Source organism: Toxorhynchites rutilus, chromosome 3 (assembly GCF_029784135.1).
Source record: "Toxorhynchites rutilus septentrionalis strain SRP chromosome 3, ASM2978413v1, whole genome shotgun sequence".
Lineage (NCBI taxonomy): Eukaryota > Metazoa > Arthropoda > Insecta > Diptera > Culicidae > Toxorhynchites > Toxorhynchites rutilus.
Window position 1 is genome coordinate 142662579 of NC_073746.1, and position 20282 is coordinate 142682860.

Below are 20282 nucleotides of genomic sequence, written 5' to 3' on the forward strand. Positions count from 1 at the left end.
CATAACCAACCGTTGGCGGCAAGTATTGGACACCAAGTAAATGTTTCTCGTATTTTTTCGTCTAATTTGATAACTTCTATACTGGATAATTATTATAACCTTAGATTTTAGAGTTTTATAGAATATTTGGATTGAATTGTGAGTCCGATTCTTGATTCTTTATTCATATTATTCATTGTAGTTGAACCTAGATAGATACTTATCGCAGTTATTATCTAGAACGAAAAAAAAATTTTAAAGATTTTTTCCCTCTGGGTGATCAATAAACGAAATGCAGTGAAAGCTCTCTATAGCGACATCGCAAGGGACCGTCGTTATAGAGAATTTTCGCTATAAAAGATTGTCGTCATAGAGATCACAAATGTCGCTATAAGGAGAGAAACGCCCAAGCTGACACAAAACAATCGAATCATATCAGAAACAAAAGTAATTGATGTCTAACCATCTTGGAACTAAAAACATTAAACAATAAATATGAAAATCAGCTCATTCGTCCGGTAATTTGTAATTGATTTTTTGACGTAGGACTACGTCTTTGATTTCTATATAGGGGGGGTCACTCTACGAAAAATGTAACGTTTATTAAGAGTTTTTAAATGCTTGTTACGCAGAATCGTTCTTACGATATATGTTATAATATATACCATTAGACGGCAATTTTATGCAGCATTCTTTCCGCCTGAGACATCAATAGTGGAACTAATAAAACAAGTGAGCAGTTTAACAAATAAAAGAGGTATATTTTGCGAGCGGATACGAAGGTAAATCATGTATTATGCATTCTATTTTCCAACTTCGTTCCCATGAATGTTGTATGTAACACAAAATTGCGTGCAATAATTCGTTCTATCGCACGAATCAGCGAGATGTTAAAGTAATCAGATGCAAGATTTCATGCATCATTCAAACTTCATGCAAGATTTCATCAAAGCAACGAGAAAAGTGTCACCCATACAGTGATCGTTCATTAATTAGAAGGAGGCAGCGATTATCATGCGAGGACTTATTGAGATCGGCATTACATCGCATCACAAAAATGAAACGAAATGAAATATTAATAATCTTCATGACTCATATTCATAATTCTCAATGACTCAATTCCTTCTATGATAGATTGAGCAGTAGAACCAATACGACTTGATTGTGATTGTCTGCAAATGAACATTATTTCACTGAAAAAGCTACTGCTTTTGATCATTAAAAATAAAGCAACCTCATGATTTCATGTGTATTTTACCTCAAAATATCACGAAATCGTGAGTATTTTCAACTTGTTTTTTCGTTTCTTCCCCATAAATTTCATATTCAAGGTAATCAATGACGATATAATTTTGTTGTTTACCCATTCACATATAATTCATATACCATTCCACCCTGTTATGTGTCCCACTGATATTCATTAATCATTTTCAGTTAGACAGATGGACTTCCTGCCAGAAGCTTATTGTCTTTCTTTGTTCGTTACAAACCGTTTGAAGGATATGAGTACGTACAACAAACGGCGCTTTTCAGGGCTACTATATTTAGAGTTTCAAAAGAGCTAAACTAACAGATTTCTGAACAATAAAAAGAATTACACCCAGGTTTTTTTACGCGGTTTTTTTGTGTGGTTTTTTTAGTTTTTTTACGCGGATTTTCCAATTAACGCAGTTTTTTTACGCGGATTTTCCAATTAACGCGGTTTTTTTACGAGGTACGTATCCCCCGCGTAAAAAAAACCTGGGTGTAAATTTAAAATAACCAAGTGTTCTGAACGATCATATTCCTACGTAAAAACTTCCGTTCGTGCCCCTAGGCTCGGACCCTTCTACCTTTTTTTGTTAATAAACCAGCATAGATAATCTGGCAAGCACCTGCTTGCTGGTTTTGAGCGGGTGGTCTCATAATTTCATTGTTGAATGCTCCATCAGTCCTTGATTCAATAAATGATTGATTTTTCTTTATCTCATCGCCAAACAAAATATATTAATTGAACATCATTGAAGCCATTATTCTTACCCTTTTCACGGCTCTAGTTCATATTTTTGATGATGAATGAATTCGCATTGTGCGGCAGATTGAATTCATTAGCCAATGTTATCTTTTTAGTACCCTTTTCGAACCTTTGGATTATGTCCAATTTATTTTTAGCGTTAAAGACTTTCGCGTATTTCAACTCATTTTGGGAGGTGGAGGCGATCTGGCGTAGTGGTAACATCCATGCCTCTCACGCTAAAGGTCACGAATTCAATTCTCACTCCCGACATTCTTCCAAAAATGGAAGTAAAAGTGACGAACCAGCCAAATGAGTTGAAAGTCACTATAATACAGATAAAAAAAACTCATTCTGGGCAGTGAATGTTTCTGTAGTGAAACAAACGATACTTCAAGTTATTGCCTGATTTCGATATTAAAAGCTTTATTCATAAAACACTTGCGTAAGCAATACATCCATTTTGAAATGTATTGCAAAATACAATTTATTCTTTTGCTCTAGGACTTGTACAACAATGCTTCGATTAATTTGTTTCGATAAGCTTTCCCTATCTTTTATGGCTAGAATTTCTGCTCCGAAAATTTATATCATTTTCGCGTGAACAAATGTTCACAGTTGATTAAACTTTATAATACACAACATACACTATTTACGTTCGTAGGACCTGACATTGACACATACACTATGAGTGGAGTGAAATTGTCGCAATAGAGAATGTTATATATTAGTAAATAGAAGCGATAATGTGTCGTTATAGGGAAGGTCGTTATAGAGAAATGTCGCAATAAAGAAAAAAAATTCTATGCGATTTGGAAGGGATCTTCAAACATGTCGTTATAGAGCTTTGCCTGTAAATCCTAAAATTTTCACTTCTAGGATGTTCGAAATCAATAATGTGATTTTTGTCCACGTAGGATTACGGAATCATTTTATTCAATTCGCCTATTTATCACATCAGATTTTTTCTGAGGATGAAACGAAATTTGATAATTATTGAATGCCTTATTGAATGAAACTCTTTAGTGAAATTTGTGTTGGGCCTGGTCCTTGTTTGCGTGTTATTTTTACAACTCTCTCGTAGCCTAAAAAACGATTTGGAAACCTTTAAGTTATCTCTCAATCTTAAAAAATACATTTGACTGCTTGCTTGTTAGAGCGCTACGGAAATGAAGATCGTAAATGATATACACTCGACAAAAAAATTAGAAAAACAGAATGCGAAGTCGGAAATTTCAAGTGATTTTTGACATATCGATGGAATGTGCATCATTTTGAAGCTACAACTTTCAGGTGTTATAATATTTTACATACATATTGTCGCTCCTCTAATTTGCTCCAAACTTTGGAAAATCGGCTAGAAAAAACGGCTTAACGTATCAATATGAAACGTTCACAGATGTTTAGGGAATACACTAGGCTAAAAATTTGCCTGCAAACATTAGAACTAACTGCGATATTTGCAGAACTACAGTGAATTTTGTAAAACACTATAAAAATCATGTTTTTGACACTTTTTTGAAATCGATGCAAAAAATTTAAATATTTTTTCTCCGTCAAAGTTACAAATTATCCTTGTGCAGCATTTACTGGAATTTTTAAAACTGCCTTTCGATTTGCGATTCGATGGTTGTTTATTGAATTATTCATCATCAAAGACGAAGGGGTAATTTTTCATTCAAACTGAAATATCTCTGTGTGGGAAGGTCCTACAGAAACGTTCTTGGAACCAAATAAAAGCCGATTGATAAGGTTAATTGGATTTGCTGTTGAGTTGGTTGGCAAAAAAATGGGTTTGTCCAGAATATTCTTGAAAAAACAAAGAAAAATCGATTTTAAATTTCTTCCCGTTATTGTTGCCCACTACACCAACACTTACCAAGATAAAAATATGTACGAGAAGTATTCTAATACCTGTTGCTTCAAAATGATGCGCCTCCCATCGATATGCGTTAATTTTTCACGAAGATACAGCATGTCAAAAATCACTTAAAATTTCCGACTTCGCGCTCTGTTCCTCTAATTTTTTTGTCGAGTGTCTAAAATTTCTCGGAAAGAAATTAATAAAGATCAGGAGTTCTCATAGAGGATTCCCGGGGGTATACATAAGGGAACACTGACTTTGAGGGTGAACGTGATCTAAAATCGACCTCTATTGATTAAGTTCTGTCTATTTACTGATGAGAAAATGATGTCAAGTTTACTCACTTAACTAACAGCAATGCTTTCGAATTTCGTTTTGAATGAATACATTTTTTAGAAATTTTCCATAAACATTTTTTTTGTTGGAATGAACTCAACACGCTATATCTATTCTCCTTCTTTGTGAAATTTCTAAGCACTTTAAAATATCCTAGTAGAATGTTTCACTTTGTTCTTTGCAAACCTCTCCCTGGCTTTCAATGATGTTGTCATGGTGGAGCTGTTGGAGATGCACATTCGAAAACACATCAGGCAACCTAATTATTCTAAAGCATTCAGAATTCATCATATGAAGGGCTTAGATAGAATGCAAGGGGTGTAAGTGACTTGATCGATTTCTCTTCATCAACTTTTTCTTTTGTTAATAACTCAATTACAAAAACGTTCCAATTTGAGTTTGCTATAGAATCCGATAGATGAGGTTTGTACCTATCTTCCACATTGTTAATTACAGCTGATAATGAGTTTGCAGCTAAGTTATGACCAAAAGAGAGAGTCGATGTTGAAAAATCGATCAAACCACTTACACCCCTTTCATTCTAAGCCCCTCATATGATCATTATTTCATTCATTATCGATTTTTATATATTTTGCCTGGAGAGAGCTTAGTATTTTTGAGAGAGTGTTCGGACTTATTGGTGATAATAATGTTTTGAAATCTAGAGGCTTGAAAATTTCTCATTTCTTTCGCATCTAGACATGAAAAAGGTCAATTAAGTAAACTAAACTAAACTCTCGGCCTTGAGAAAGACAATTTGGAAGGCTTCGCTGTCATCACTGCTGGTCACAGACTGTTTGTCTGATGAATCGTGAATCACTTATTGAATGAATGACACCGCATTTCAAGCATTGCCCATTTGTGGTCAATCGCTAGCTTAAAACAGTCCAGTTGTTAACAGTAGAGATTTGAATTCAGTGTTTGGCCATGCAGGAGCCAATCATAATAAAATATTCCTTTCAAGTCCCATAGTAGATCCTTCCTGGTCGCCAATCCTGGTTTGACCTCCGTTTGAGCTGCTTCACAACGCTTTGAAAACGACCCTTTTCGCACAATATTGTCGTATGTGACCCATTTCTTATTCCCAGTCACCATCTCTTTAAGGAATGGGCCGATTTCATTCCGTTTGGACATGGCTTCGCAGATGGAAATTCGATCCATCGTGTTTTTTTGACGTTAATTGGCGTAGCATCCAAATATCGAGCTTCTTTTTGAATCCAGCGTTGCAAAAATAGTTCACAACTGTTTTATCATTCGATCATTAGCTTCTGAGCGACTGAGCGACTTCTAACATGCCGATCAACTTCGATCATTCCTGTGATTTTATCGACAGAAAATAATGGATTTATTTTTCCCCAACCTAATCAGTTATGTATTCGTTTTCTAGAATCAACGAGGGTTAGCTGGAACTGCATGAACTAGCTGCTCCCATCCAGTGTAGGCGCCAAAGTGTGGACTCGTGTACTGGTGCTATGTCACTGCGAGATAAACATCGTGCTGAAGTTTGAATCAGTTTCACACTCTAGTTATTTCCCAAATCTTGTTCTCTACGATTTATATATGGTCGGTGTTAAGTCAGAGAGGACTAAGTCGCAAAATTGAAGTTACATTAGGTTAAGCTTTTCGTAAGCTACATACTATATAAATCAGATTTGGAAAATCACGCATGCAACAGGAATACCGTATCGAAATTGTGTTGAATGCTCAATGAAAACCCCTTATGGAACCAAACTTCAAATTCGTTTTGCCCGAAATCATAAAAATGTCACATGATCCGGTCTGACTTAACATCGACCATATCTGCCCCCTATTCAAGGGTTATCACTACACCTGATTCGCAAATTAAGATCAGCAGGCCCGAGAACAGATTTTTTCAATGCTCTTCTGATCTTCTGACTTCTGATCTGGTGAAGATTAATTTGCCTCCTTAAATAACCATATAACAAACATTCGTCGACACTTTACATACGTCATCGCGGATCTTTATTTGTCAAAACCCTATTATGATGTAATATATCCTCTATTTCAATCCATTCTAATTTTAACCGTTTTCCGCTGCATGTAACACGATTTTTCGCAGTACTGTATTGATTCAAATTATAGTTTATGTCGATCTGCATCGGTCAGTTCAATTTTACGATAGTTTATATCATAAAACCGACACTTGTACCGAATTACGACTTAATCTGTCGTTATAGATAAAATCAGGTTTTTCAAATTTTATACGATTTTAGATATACGCGATGTATGCGTTGATCGACATTATCTATAATTGTGATTTGATTCCACTTTATATACGACTCAAATATGCCAAGTTATACGATTTAATGTTTGGTGGGTAAGAGCTCGGTGACGGATTACAAAAACATATTTCATCTTGAGAGAAATGTATCATGAACTAAAGAACTATAAGCCATTTTTTGTCTAAAATTGATAAACCTTTTTTCCATGTTGATTCATCTGGAAGCTCTCACCGCCGCAGACTGGTTGCTAGGGTAACTAATGAATCGTGTGATGAATCATAGACACTTTAAACATTTGCAATTCAGTCGTCTACAGCTTAGAAAAAGACAAAAATTGGAAAACTTATTTTAAACTTATGGCCTTGGAAAAAGCCAAATTGCGCTCTGGGTGCGAGCTAGATAACTGTCATGCTACATCATTTAGTAGTCCCTGTTAGTTTTACATAATTGCTTGCAAGTACAAGAGTACCTCAAATTGAAGCATATAAAACAAGATGAGTAAACGGCGCGGAAAAGGTGCGAAGTCCGAAAAATCTTTCTGTCGACAAATGGTCGAGCTTATAAGCTTAGTTCGTCATGCTGCTACTTATTCATATTTCTATACCATACAGATGTAATGCAAGCAAACTAATTGCATACGCTGAGCGGCGTAAACCATTCTCAAATGCAAATAAAATTTTCAAATCAACTCTCAATTAATATACGTACACCCAAAATGAATTTTTAGCACATGTTTTGGCATCCCGATTTATTACATTAAATGAACTTGAAAATAACAGAAAATGTACTACTCCCAAATACCTGTATAGCGTTTGTACAATACATATGGTATAGCAATATAAGATCAATATGAGCGTGTGAAACAAGAGACACATTGCAAATAAGCACGCATTAAAGCTTTTCGTATACTTTGCCCTATACAAGACCAAGGCCGAGAAGGATATAGATTCACGTTTATGTTCGCCTTTTTACTTTTAGAAAACACTTTCCAACTTTTTCTTTTTTTCATTTTGTAATGAGGTGTAATATTATCACGCATTTATGCAATAGTGCCAGCAGCTATGTGGATAGCGTGGTCGTGTAGAACAGCCTTACATTCCAGCCGACCTTGGTTCGATGCGCGTTCGTTTGGTACCTCGTTTACGTACGTACCTCGTAAAAAACTGCGTGATGAATAACGCGTTAATTGGAAAATCAGCGTAAAAAAAGACGGGTGGGTAATGTCGGGGACATAACCGGAGTGACGTAGGACTATACAAAGGGGACAGCTTTATATATTGTTTTATTTTCTTCCCCTACGTGAATACCTACCTATCTACCTGAAAAATGGATTAGTTTACTGTTTAATCACTCGATATCCCCATCTTGTTCGGTTAAACCTTCCTGTTTAGCTTTTGCGTTTGCCACTCGCCACAGCTTTCACAGTTGGAAAATTTCTTCCCATCCAGCTTGTGACATGTTGGTCAGTAAATTAAATTTAATGCGACGTGCCGGAGAAACACTCAGTGTCACATTTGAGGCGATTTAAACCTGTAATTGAACATTTCCGATGACAGTGGTACAGTTTCGACTTTCAATGTGGGGTCATAATTTGGATCTCTATGTTTACAAAAATTTCAACTAAATAAGTCGCATTACATGTCCGTCTAATTAGCTAAATGTCGAACTAATTGTAAATTACTGTACTTTCAATCTGGAAAAAATTTAAGAATTGGTGAAAATTGAATAATCAGGAAAGTCCCCAACTATCAATAAGCTCAGAACAACTGCCAAATTCACATACTCATCATGGCAAACAAATTATAAAAAAATCAATTTGTGTTTTATTATTATTTTGGATATTATTTTAGAATGCATTGAACTGTATTCCGTAAACTCTTTTTTGAAAGGTTTAATGGCCCTGATAAGCGCCGTGTTTTATGGAATGGTTCCAATTTAGAAAACTTAGTACTCGTGGTTTAAAAAAAACCATTTCGAACGCCCTCGATGCCGCCTTGTTCTGGATTTGCCACCAAAGCAGTTTGTATAAAGAACAAACTTTTTTCTTCTGCTACCTGATGCCGTTTTGCGATTGCGTTTGCCACTCGCTGCAACTGCCTGTTGTCTTGATGTCTACGAACCGAATGTGTTCTGTTCCGAATGCAGGTTTTCTTATCGTCGCGAGCAGCTTTGTCAGCTAACTCGATCACTCCGGCGGCCGAAACTATATAACGCCGGCTAGGTGGACTGGTACACAGGTACTAACGCGCTCGGCCTAGCTACCCTTCCGGTGCATTTGGCGGATACACCTACGGAAAATTGCAGACCACCACGGTTCGAGCGGGATTTTGCCTTTCCCTTCTCTTTTCCTCCTTTGTTGAGTACGCGATGCCGATGCCGTACAACCACACGGGTTTACGGTTTGAAAGAAAATAAGATATTTTTTTGGGGTCCGCGTGTTTTATACTCTAGCGGTACACACTCACAGGATAGAGACAAATCGGCAGACTCAGCCAGAGGGGCGAGTCCAACGAGACGAACGAATGAGCGTTAAAAGGGAGCGATGGCAAAAAAATACATTCATTACGATTTGTTCGCTCGTTGGATTCACATACAGGCTAAAAAGGGTCCTTTTCAGGATCACAAAAAGACTAAAGAGTTTATTGTTTTGTTATCACTCGATATCCACATCTTGTTCGGCTAAACCTTCCTGTTTAGCGATTTGTTGCCACTCTCCACAGCTTTCACAGTTGGAAAATTTCTTCCCATCCAGCTTTGTGACATGTTGTACAGTAAATTACATTCAATGCGACGTGCCGAAGCGCCACTCAGTGTCGCATTGGAGGTAATTTTAACCTGTAATTGAACATTTGCGATGACAGTAGTACAGTGTCGACTTTCAATGTGGGGTCATAATTTGGATCTCTATGTTTACAAAAATGTCCAACTAAATAAGTCGCATTACATGTCAGTCCAATTAGCTAAATGTCGAACTAATTGTAAATTACTGTACTTTCAATCTGGAAACAATTTAAGAATTGGTGAAAATTGAATAATCGGGAAAGTCCCCAACTATCAATAAGCTCAGAACAACTGCCAAATTCACATACTCATCAGATCCTGGCAAACAAATTATGAAAACATCAATTGTTGTTTTATTATTATTTTGGATAATGTTTTAGAAAGCATTGAACTTTATTTCCTAAACTCTTTTTTGGAAGGTTTAATGGCCCTGAAAAGCGCCTTGTTTTATGGAATGGTTCCAATTTAGAAAACTTAGTACTCGTGGTTTTGAAAAAAACCATTTCGAACGCCCTCGATGCCGCCTTGTTCTGGATTTGCCACCAAAGCAGTTTGTATAAAGAACAAACTTTTTTCTTCTGCTACCTGATGCCGTTTTGCGATTGCGTTTGCCACTCGCCACTCGCTGCAACTGCCTTTTGTCTTGATGTCCACCGAACCGAATGTGTTCTGTTCCAAATGCAGGTTTTCTTATCGTCGCGAGCAGCTTTGCCAGCTAACTCGATCACTTCGGCGGCCGAAGCTATATAACGCCGGCTAGGTGGACTGGTACACTGGTACTAACGCGCTCGGCCTAGCTACCCTTGCGGGGAACTCCAGATCAACACGGTTCGAGCGGGATTTTGCCTTTCCCTTCACTTTTCCTCCTTTACCATGTCCAGACATGGCTGCTTGGGTTGGTTTGTTGATGTGTTGTGATGCGAACCGATGCGGTGTACGGTTTGGATGAGAATGATCGTTACGGCAGCGGAGCGGGGATTGTTAAGCTGACTGGCTGGCTCGAGAATTACGCATGTGTGAGACTGCGACCAATGTTTCCCTCATTTTTTTCTTTTTCCTTTCCAATCGTGCTTCATTCTATTTCGCTGCTGCTCTGGTTGCCCGTTTTGGTCGGTACGATTTGAGGAGCACAAAATGGACCAATCAAAAATGGGCACATAGTGTATTTGGACAATGCTTGATATTTCACAATTATTCAATTATTTATCTCAAGAAAAATGAAATGTTATTCGTTATGATAGATGCGTAGATATATTTCCTATCAATTGATGCAAAAACCTTTGCGATCTATTGAGAAATGCTCGAGTTATAAGCGTTCCAAATCTTGCATTTTTTCCTACTTGTTCAGTGCCTAGATTTCCATTTCACCCCCTATATCTTCCGGTTAGACGTAGTCCTACGTCAAAACCGCATTTATTCGAAGATCTGCGTAAAAAACACGTTATTTTGATAACTCGCGAAAAAACAGTTCACCTAAAATCCATGTGAGAATGATGCGGCACTCATTTCCGTCATAAGCACTAAGTTCCGTCATAAGCAGCAGCATAAGGGAGGAATGTGAGCTATAGGAGAGATGTGGTACTGCTCAGGTTTTTTTTACAGTTGTATAAAATTATAAATAACTTTTCTAAATAATAAAAATTATATAAATTCTGGTATTTTTTTTTCAATTTGGAAATTTTCATTACGAAATATACATACGACCCCATATTTTTTCCTTCTTATCCCCATCCTCTATTTTTCATTCGTGATTTTATTGTTTTTTGTATAAACAATACCCAAATCATAGGCCCGACATTCTTTTTTCAAATAAAACTAATTGAGGTTGTTAAATGGTAAATGGCGACTTGCACTGTGATCTCGCGTATTCTAGAGCTTGCCACTCAGAATGCATTCAAGGCGTGTTATTTGGCATAGAAGTCTCAACTAAGTACTAATAAAAATGACGCAAGTAATACTACGTTGAGACGGCGAAGTTCCTCTAGGAACGTTAGTACCATTGAAGAAGAAGAAGAAGAAGAAATGGTAAATGGCGCCACATTCGCACTAACCTCAGTTCGCCTGGGGCTTCGCCGGCCAGCTAGAAGCCTTATTGAATGAGCACATTGATTTATTGAAATTCTTTAAATCGCATATGTTAAGCTGATAAAACACCAGCTAAAAAGCTCGTGCGTAGATCCGATGCGCATGTTGCTGAAGGCGTTGTTGGAATCATGTTAGGCGACCGCACAGCGACGCGAGAAGTTGTAATTCTAAGAAGAAACAATATCCTAGAGTTCATCATCAACACAAACCATTCATTCGACGCTCTCCATCTTTCTTCTTTGATGGCCCTAATGATCATGTTTTTTTAGACGAATTAAAAATCTGGGTCTTTGAGGGTTAAACATGCTCCATTTTATGTTATACGTTTTCTCGTGCTTTGGGTAATTTTTGAATAGCATACCAGTAGAAATCTTACCTTTGGCACGAACCATTCTTCGAGTATTTTTGCACATCACGAATGTTCGTGTTCTGTTGCTTTTTGGCTTCTTAACATATATATCACTTTTCACCCCTAGTAGCGATACGAGGGCTTCAGAGTTTCAAAAAATTCAAAAAAAAAAACTCAGACTCTTTCAAACATTACTAACCGTAAGTGGGAAAAGGCGGAAAAATAATTGATGGATTAGTGGACTCAAGCCTTCGTTTATCTTGCATACTGCAAAAGATGGGTGCACCTCACAAACACAGTACTCACTTATGCAATTGCAACACCATTCACATACAATCTGAAACACAGGTACTCGCTTCGTTTGTGTCTACACGTTAGCCAGACAAATTGTCATTTGTGAAACGAAGAATTCAGAGAAATAAATTAGTAGCTTCCGAAAACAAAACACAAAAATACAAAATCCGAATATAATGAATCTCAACCAACGCTTTCGTCGTCAATATTCACACATTTCGAAGATCACATTGTTGCATTTATCAACTTTTATACCACACTGATTAATGGTAATTTTTTCGACTATTACATGCGTCATTTTAACAAAACTCAATCAAATGTACCCAGAGGTGAACTTTACGCTCGCCACCGAACCGTAACTACGAATCCTAAGCGGTACGATTGATGATGGTGTTGTTAGAGTTAATCGCATCAATATTTCAACTTCTTCTGCGGTATGATGGTGACTCTCCCCTCTTCTACGGGAAGGTCGGGGCGAGGCATTGCAGGCATTGGGGGTAAATCTAGGAGAGATTAATTGCTTTTACCGCGAACCATCTGCGATGCGGTGTGAAATTCGAATTTGGCGCAGAATGCGCCACGCATAAACACCCGCAACGACGCTGCTACTTTTGGCTGACGTTTATGTTGACATGAAACAGTCGAACCGGATCTTTGACGCTTGGCAGCAGCACCCACGTTCAGCGAATGGACCGTTTGCGGAAATAATTATTTTCCGCCGATTAATCTCTGTTTGCTCAAATATGACGGAATCTGCCTTTTTTCATCGGGAGGGAAACGGGGCATCGGATTATGTGTTTATTTTCGGAACTGTTGAGAACCTTCCAACTTTTATTACCTTTACTCGAAGGAATCGATCGAGTCCCAGATGTCAGTTAGTAGTCCAGCTGCATAGTTCCCCGTGTACTATTTATCAATGTTTTGTATGTATCCAGATCCGTAACAATACCGAAGTTAAAACACTCTCTTCCCCAGTGTTAAAAATAACAAACAACAAACCAAAAAGTGCAGTGAACCAAAACTGAAAATCACAATAAACCGTTTTAGTGTACGTGAAGTTAAAACAACAAGGAATGAATATCAATCTTAACTCAACGGAATTGCATTGAAACCAAAAGCATTACTCTCGTTGATATCGACAGGACCGAAAAGTGACGGAAGTGATCTTGAAGTTCACGTTTTTATGATAGTTTTTGTGGTGCGCTCCGAAAATGGCCTCTTCAAAGTCAGCCCTGCTGACTAGCGGTAACAGCAGAAACGGAGCCGCCAATTCGAGCCGAAACAATGGCAAACACCCGAACGAAAGAAGCATTGAAGACACCGTCCTTTCGCTGCGGCGCGAGCTTCGCGAGGTCTACGAAACGCTACGTGAGAAAAATGAACAATTGGTTGAGCTGGAAAAGGATGTACGTGATCGAGATATCAGTATACGCTATCTGAACAATGAGTACCGAAAGCTGAAGGAATACTATCAGAGCAACAAGAGTGATCTCAGCATACCGCCCCACGTCAACCTAAACGGAAGCAGCAAAGAGGTGGAGGGCGGAGGAGGCACGAATAATTTGGAGGATTTATTGCAAAAGGTGCAGAAGGAGCTGAAAGAGAAAGATCTGCAGATAAGAGAGCTGAACCAAAAGGTCATTCGATTGTCCAATAATCTGATCTACGTGCAGAAGGAGTCACTAGGCAAGGACGATCGGATCGATGAGCTGCAGAATGAGATCGACAAGTTTAGACAAGTGGTAAGGATCGGGGTTTTTGGCGTGCAAAAATATATATAGATACCGTATGTCACTACCACTTACTTACCTCTTCCCAGGTTCGGCCCATTACGAAGGCAATGATCGAACAGCGCTGCTCCGAGGACACGTACGATTCATGGTCACCCGGCGTGGAGAACACCCGGGTGCTGCCAGTAAATCAAGAGCCCCGAATGAAGCGTCAGGCCATCAGCGCGGAACCGCTCTCTTCGCTGGCCGGAATACAAGGGGATCTCATCAAAATACCCAAGTCATCATTGTAAGCATCATTTAGCGCACTAAATGTTTTATTTTATAGCGATGAAAACCGTGGGTGGCGCACTCGTTCGCTCGCGCTGTCAGATGACTGGTTTTGAGGGATTGACTCTGTCTCGGTGCGAAGTATGAATTCGTTTTCCGGGTGCAGTGGACTGTCTGCACACTTGTTGCACACGACAGAGGCAGGGATACTTGAATTGATACAGAGATTTACTGATCTTACTGATCTTTACTGAACTGGTCTGCCGTTTGGCTTCACATTTTAGTCGGAAATCTGTCTGTAATGTCCTGTTTACAATTTCTTTGTCGGTCAATTGCATGGACTTGCTCTTCACCAGATACTTCCTGGCGCCACTTGAGCGAGATCGTCAATCTACCGAAAACTCAATGCGTTCTGGAAAGTATTCTCTTATTTCGGCCAACAAATGTGATGCAGGAACTGATTAATTTCTTTTTTGAACTTTAATAATTTTGGAACATTCCTTGGAAAATACTCAGCAAAACAAATGATTTTTGTGAGTTTTGATAGACTGATGATTAGCGTCACAAACGTTGTGATTGAAACTCTGGGCTCGTCGTTTCCTGGTATTGCCGTTTAAGTCAGATTAAATTCGTCCAAATTGAACTGATAAGGACGAATTGTTCAGAATATTTTCTGGACTAACACAATTTTTTACCAACCAACTGAACAGCAAATCCAAATTAACTTATCAACCAGCTTTCATTTGGTTCCTAAAACGTTTCTGTAGGACCTTCCCATACAGAAATACAGTTATACCTCGATATAAGGCAACTTTTTTTTCTCGTTACGTTATTTTTTTTTTTTTTCAATATATATATTTTATTAAGGCACATGTGGCGTTAGCCTAACGGGGCCCGGAGTCTAATATTTTGACAATTTTTGTCTTACAACTATGTTAGTAATATGTAACCGATTACTCGCGGTTGGCTCGAGGTTAGTATTACAAGTGTTCTCATAGTTTCTCATCAGCAACGCCCCCCTCGTTACGTTATATCGAAGCAAAAAAAAATGTTTTTGATTGATGCAAAACTGTTCATGATTACTCAAAAATGCGCAAAAACTAATTCTCTATCACCCAGCAGTATTCATAAACCTTTCTTATGCCCATTTAAGATAATTTTCGTAGATGATCAGTTCTAAGTAGAGGAAAAGGTCTGAAAAAATTCAAGTGAAATTGGTATCAATTAGTGATAAAACGGATAGTAGTTTGACCGGATACCGGATAGCTTCAAGGCTTGATAGCCGTATATCCGGCAGTCGGACATTCGGCTTTTTCTTTGCAAATACGAAACTGGATGACACTGCATTTGTACATGAAGCGAATAAAGGATTACATTTTAGAAGAAATAAACAAATTTTTACATAAAAAATAATGAACTATGAATAAATTTCCCGTTTCCGTGGATATCCTTTAATAAAGATTCAAGTTTTCTACAAGTAATCTTCAACAGTGTTTTTCCTGATAAGGATTCAACTACTTAGGAGACGATCAGAATTACTTAATTGCAACCTTTTCAGACTTTTCAGAAGTCAAAATATTTAGGAGTTCTTGGAACGTAAACAGTCTTGCTGGCGATGTTATTGGAGTATATAGAATATCTTGCGACGAATCTTCTGAGAGTAACAGCTCATCGTCGTCTTCAAGACCTTTAAATTAAACAAAAGAGACTGGAATGAATTAAACCTTATACATGAAACTCACGACACACCTTTTAGGACTTTTAGGACGAAGTGGCAAATGAAAATAAGAGTCGCGTTCAGAAAAAAAAATCCCGTTGCTAACGAAATCGACGAAATGTGCATCACGTTTGCGATCGATTCTAAATTTGGTGGTCATTAGAATCGAGGGCAAGGATTGCTACAGTTTATCTTTCAGCTCCTTGCAGTAATATTACAGCGAAGACTATTCTCTGAAGTTAACCTGGTTTACGAAGCAAATTATTTATTCTTCATAATAATAACCACTGACATTTCAGTAATCAAAACTTATTTTGAATTATGCATGAATGGTTTTGCTATGCTTAGCTAGCTAGCTAATGAGTTATTTTGTTATGATTTATGTTGTTTTTTATCTTCACTTATTTTTTGTCGGCCTGTTTCCGCCACTTCAGTGCCAATCACCGACATCAGGGAGGCGAATACACCTGTTCCTACCTACCTGTTCTATATTAAAGTAACATGTTTTTACTGATGATAAAAATTGATAATTGTGTTCGGTATTGGTAATTATCTTATATTACATTGGTGAGTTTTTTTATCTTTATTTCATCCATACATAACATAGGAGGCATCTCGTCTAGGATCACAGAGGGTGGTTTTCTTCATATCTCGTTCCACTTTGGTATCTTTCATCTGATACGCACCATCCAACGACTGTTTACCATCTTTCTGTAATTCTTCAAACATATCCAAAATCAACAGATAGCCTAACGGAATCCTACGTCAACTATGTGGTCGTGTCTCGTACACAACCCTCCTGTGACTTTTTATCAAAAAATAAAATTGAAATCCAAAAGGAAAACTAACAATGCTACCCCATTTTACGGTACTTATTTGTTTGAAAACTTACTAGAAACATTTATTCGAAATAATTTATACTCCAAAAACTATTTCTGTTTTGTTTATTTTTACATCTTTAAAAGTTACGTTATATCGAGTTACTTTATATCGAGGTTGCCTCATATCGAGGTATGACTGTATTTCAGTTTGAATGAAAAATTACTTTTCGTCTTTGATGATGAATTATTCAACCAACCATCGCACCGCAAATCGATAGGCAGTTTTGTAAAATCCAATAAATTCTGCACAAGGATAATTTGTTACTTTGACGAAAAAAAAATTTTTGATTTTTTTGCATCGATTTAAAAAAAAGTGCCAAAAACAGGATTTTTATAGTGCTTTATAAAATCTACTGTAATTCTTCAAATATCGTAGTAAGTTCTAATGTGTGCAGGCAAATTTTTAGCCTAGTGTATTCCCTGAACATCTGTAAACGTTTCATATTGATAAGTTCTGCCGATTTTTCAAAGTTTGAAGTAATTTTTCGTAATTTTCGTTTTCATGCATTTGTAGGCACGAGGATTGCAAGGAATGATGAAACTCACACGTATACATACGCATTTCCACACACACATACGCACTCCTTAACCACAAACTCATAAAGACGAAAGTTACGAATCGTTCATTCTGAGAGTCGCGTGGGATTTTGTTCTTCTGTTACGATTTGCGATTAAATGCTCCTCCAATTTACTCCAAATTTTGAAAAATCGGCTGGAAAAAATGGCTGAACGTATCAATATGAAACGTTTACAGATGTTTAAGGAATACACTAAGTTATCAATTCGCCTGCAAACATTAGAACTTATTGCGATATTTGCAGAATTACAGTGGATTTTGTGAAGCACTATAGAAATCCTGTTTTTGGCACTATTTTGAAATCGGTGTAAAAAAAATATTTTTTTTTCGTCGAAGTAACAAATTATCCTTTTGCTGGATTTATCGGAGTTTTCCAAACTGCCTTTAGACTTGCGGTGCGAGAATCGTATTTTTCCATTGAAAGAATACTGCAGGTAGAGATAACATATGAATGCGAATGCTATCTTATGATATTCGTGTTATTCTTAGGTATGAATTCGCGGATGACATTGGGCCTGATTCCCGAATACACTTCACGGTGGAAACGAAATAAACGGCACGCCATTGAACTACGTTTTACGAGCTAGTGAAGTGTCGAAGATAATAATGAGTTTTCAGACAGAATGAGCACTTTTCAAATAAAAAAATCATTAATGAAAATTAACTTCTTCGTATCAAACTGTTATTCAATGTGAGTGGAAAACTTTGTTTTCTTCATGTGATATAATAATCTCATACAAAAATTTTATCTGAAGATAATTTGTTATTATAATGATAAGTTTAGTGAGTAATTCCAAATGAAATCGACAAATGACAAAACATGAGTATTTTTGATTCGAATGAAAGTGTGTATTCCGTTTGGGTTGGAGGAAATATGAGTTTTTCACAGCAATTGGGAAGTTTTTGACTCAAGCGTAACTTTTGAAAAGGTAGTATCGATTTTAGTAGAAGAAATCTTTGATAATTTATATCTCAAAAACTATGAGTCGTACCGAATAAGTGTCTTAGAAAGAGTTATAGAGTATTGATGGTTGAATATAAAAAAATGTACACTGAGAAAAAAATTAGTACTCTTTTTTTATTTACAAAATAAAAATTCAATTTGCAATATCCAAAATACATATTTTTTATTTTTTTTATTTTTCATTCAAAATAGAAGTCATGCAGAAAATTTAAAAAATGGGCCCAAGATGGTAAAACTATTTTCGACGAACTTTATGGAACATCGAATTTTTAGCAATTTTCGAAACTTCGAATTTTTGTATGTTAACAATCATTTTTAGCCACAAATTATTTATTTAATGTCAAACGTCTTCGACCTAATGGTTGTACAGACTGCTTATAGGGACTTAATTCTATTCTTATAGATTAACCTACTAATATTAAAATCGAACAGTTCAGATACCTCGTTAAAGACGCGGCAGCAAGCGTCTAATGGATTATTTTGCCCATATATGGTACGGTGATTAGGCATCGCCAGGACTCGATGGTGGCGTAGCTGTCGGAATGGTGCGTGTAGGCTAACGTTTCGAAGTAGATAGCTGCAGTCAATTTTGTCTGTCAATACATCGAAAATAAAAATTCTCTGTAGCATCAATCGTCGGCTTTCCAGGGTTTGCATTCCAATAAGTGCACAGCGCTGTTCATAGGGTGGTAGGTTGGTTGGATCATTCCAGGGCAGGCCACGTAGAGCATACCTTACGAAGCGTTTCTGAACACGTTCGATGCGCTGGATATGTACAGCGTGATATGGGGCCCATACTTGTACTGCGTATTCCAAGACGCTGCGAACAAAAGCACAGTACAACGACTTCAGAGCGTAGACGTAGCTCATCGAAATGAGCTGTGTTGCGTCTCAAAAATCCAACCATCGCATTTGCTCTTGAAATTGTGACCGAGACGTGCTCATGGAAACGCAGCTTGCTGTCAAGAAGAACTCCCAGATCTTTGATTCTATTGACTCTCTGCAGTGGCGAGAGATTCAACATGTATCCGTGTACAATAGGGGAGCGAGAGCGCGTAAATGTGATGGCCTTGCATTTTTCAGCGTTTACATGCATTCCATTTTCCTGGCACCAAACCGTTAATCGCTCAATGTCAGCTTGCAGTATGCAGCAGTCTAAATTTGAATGTATTACTCGGTAAATTTTCAAATCATCCGCATATAAAATTTTCTCCGAACATAACCTTTCGCACAGATCGTTAACGAATAATACAAAAATCAGAGGACCAAGAATGCTTCCTTGTGGCACACCAGATGGAATCGTAAATTCGTTGGATCTAGTACCGTGGACCTTGACAAAAGCTTTGCGGGATGATAAGTATGAGGTTAGCAGGTTTATGATCCAGGATGGTAAACCAAGTCGATCCATTTTCAGAATAGCAAGGTCGTGGGGTACTTTGTCAAAAGCTTTGGAGAAATCGACGTAAACAGCATCAACTTGTTGCCGCTTCTCGATTTTGTTGATTAGCATGTGAGTGTATGCCATAAGGTTCGTGGTGGTTGCGCGTTTTTTAAAGAAGCCGTGTTGGAACTCTGAAACCACAGGCTGTACAATCGGACATAGTGCACCATGAACTAGACTCTCGAGCACTTTTGCTAGGCAGTTTAAAATCGATATCGGACGATAGTTTTCGACATCGTGAAAGCTGCCTTTCTTGTGGACTGGAGTTATCGATGCAAGCTTCCAAGTCTCGGGAAAAATACCCTCGCGCAGAGATTGGTTGTAAACCATAGAAACTGGTCTGGCGAGCATCGCTGCACAGTTCTTGATGAAGACCGGGGGAATAAGATCCGGACCGGGTCCTTTTGTTGCATCTACTGAACTGAGTGCTTTATGCACCACATCTTCATCAAACACAAGTACTGGGAAACGGAGATTGTAAGATGGCAGACTGTCAATATACTGGCGGGTTGGTTGAGATGAATTGCTTTCATACATGTTTTGGAAAAATTCGGCAAAGAGATTGGCAGAAGAAAGTGGTGAGTCGGAGTTGCTGGATTGATAAACGATTTTGTCCGGTATCCGCGTCAAGTTCTTCCGGTTCCGTACGAAACTCCAGAAAGAAGTTGGATTTTGTTTGAATGTGCTTTGAAGAGCATTTATGTACTTGCGGAAGCTTTCAAGCTGCAAGTTCTTGTATTTTTCTTCGGCCTCGTGTAGTTCTCTTCTGCGTATTGGA

General features: G+C 37.8%; 1 protein-coding gene across 8 annotated transcripts in view; it reads left to right on the forward strand.

Moving 5' to 3' along the window:
- The window catches only part of LOC129779928 (cGMP-dependent protein kinase, isozyme 2 forms cD4/T1/T3A/T3B), a 502476-nt gene that overhangs the window by 286204 nt on the left and 195990 nt on the right, over positions 1-20282 (forward strand). For 2 of the 8 annotated variants that reach the window (XM_055787713.1, XM_055787714.1), the window contains exons 2-3: positions 12900-13666; positions 13744-13943. The exons of 5 other annotated variants lie outside the window; for them this stretch is intronic. In XM_055787713.1, the coding sequence (XP_055643688.1) occupies positions 13136-13666; positions 13744-13943 (731 nt within the window). In that variant the 5' untranslated portion in view covers positions 12900-13135. Of the gene's footprint in view, positions 1-12859; positions 13667-13743; positions 13944-20282 lie in introns of all 8 variants that reach the window. One more of the 8 variants, XM_055787712.1, reaches the window with a different exon arrangement.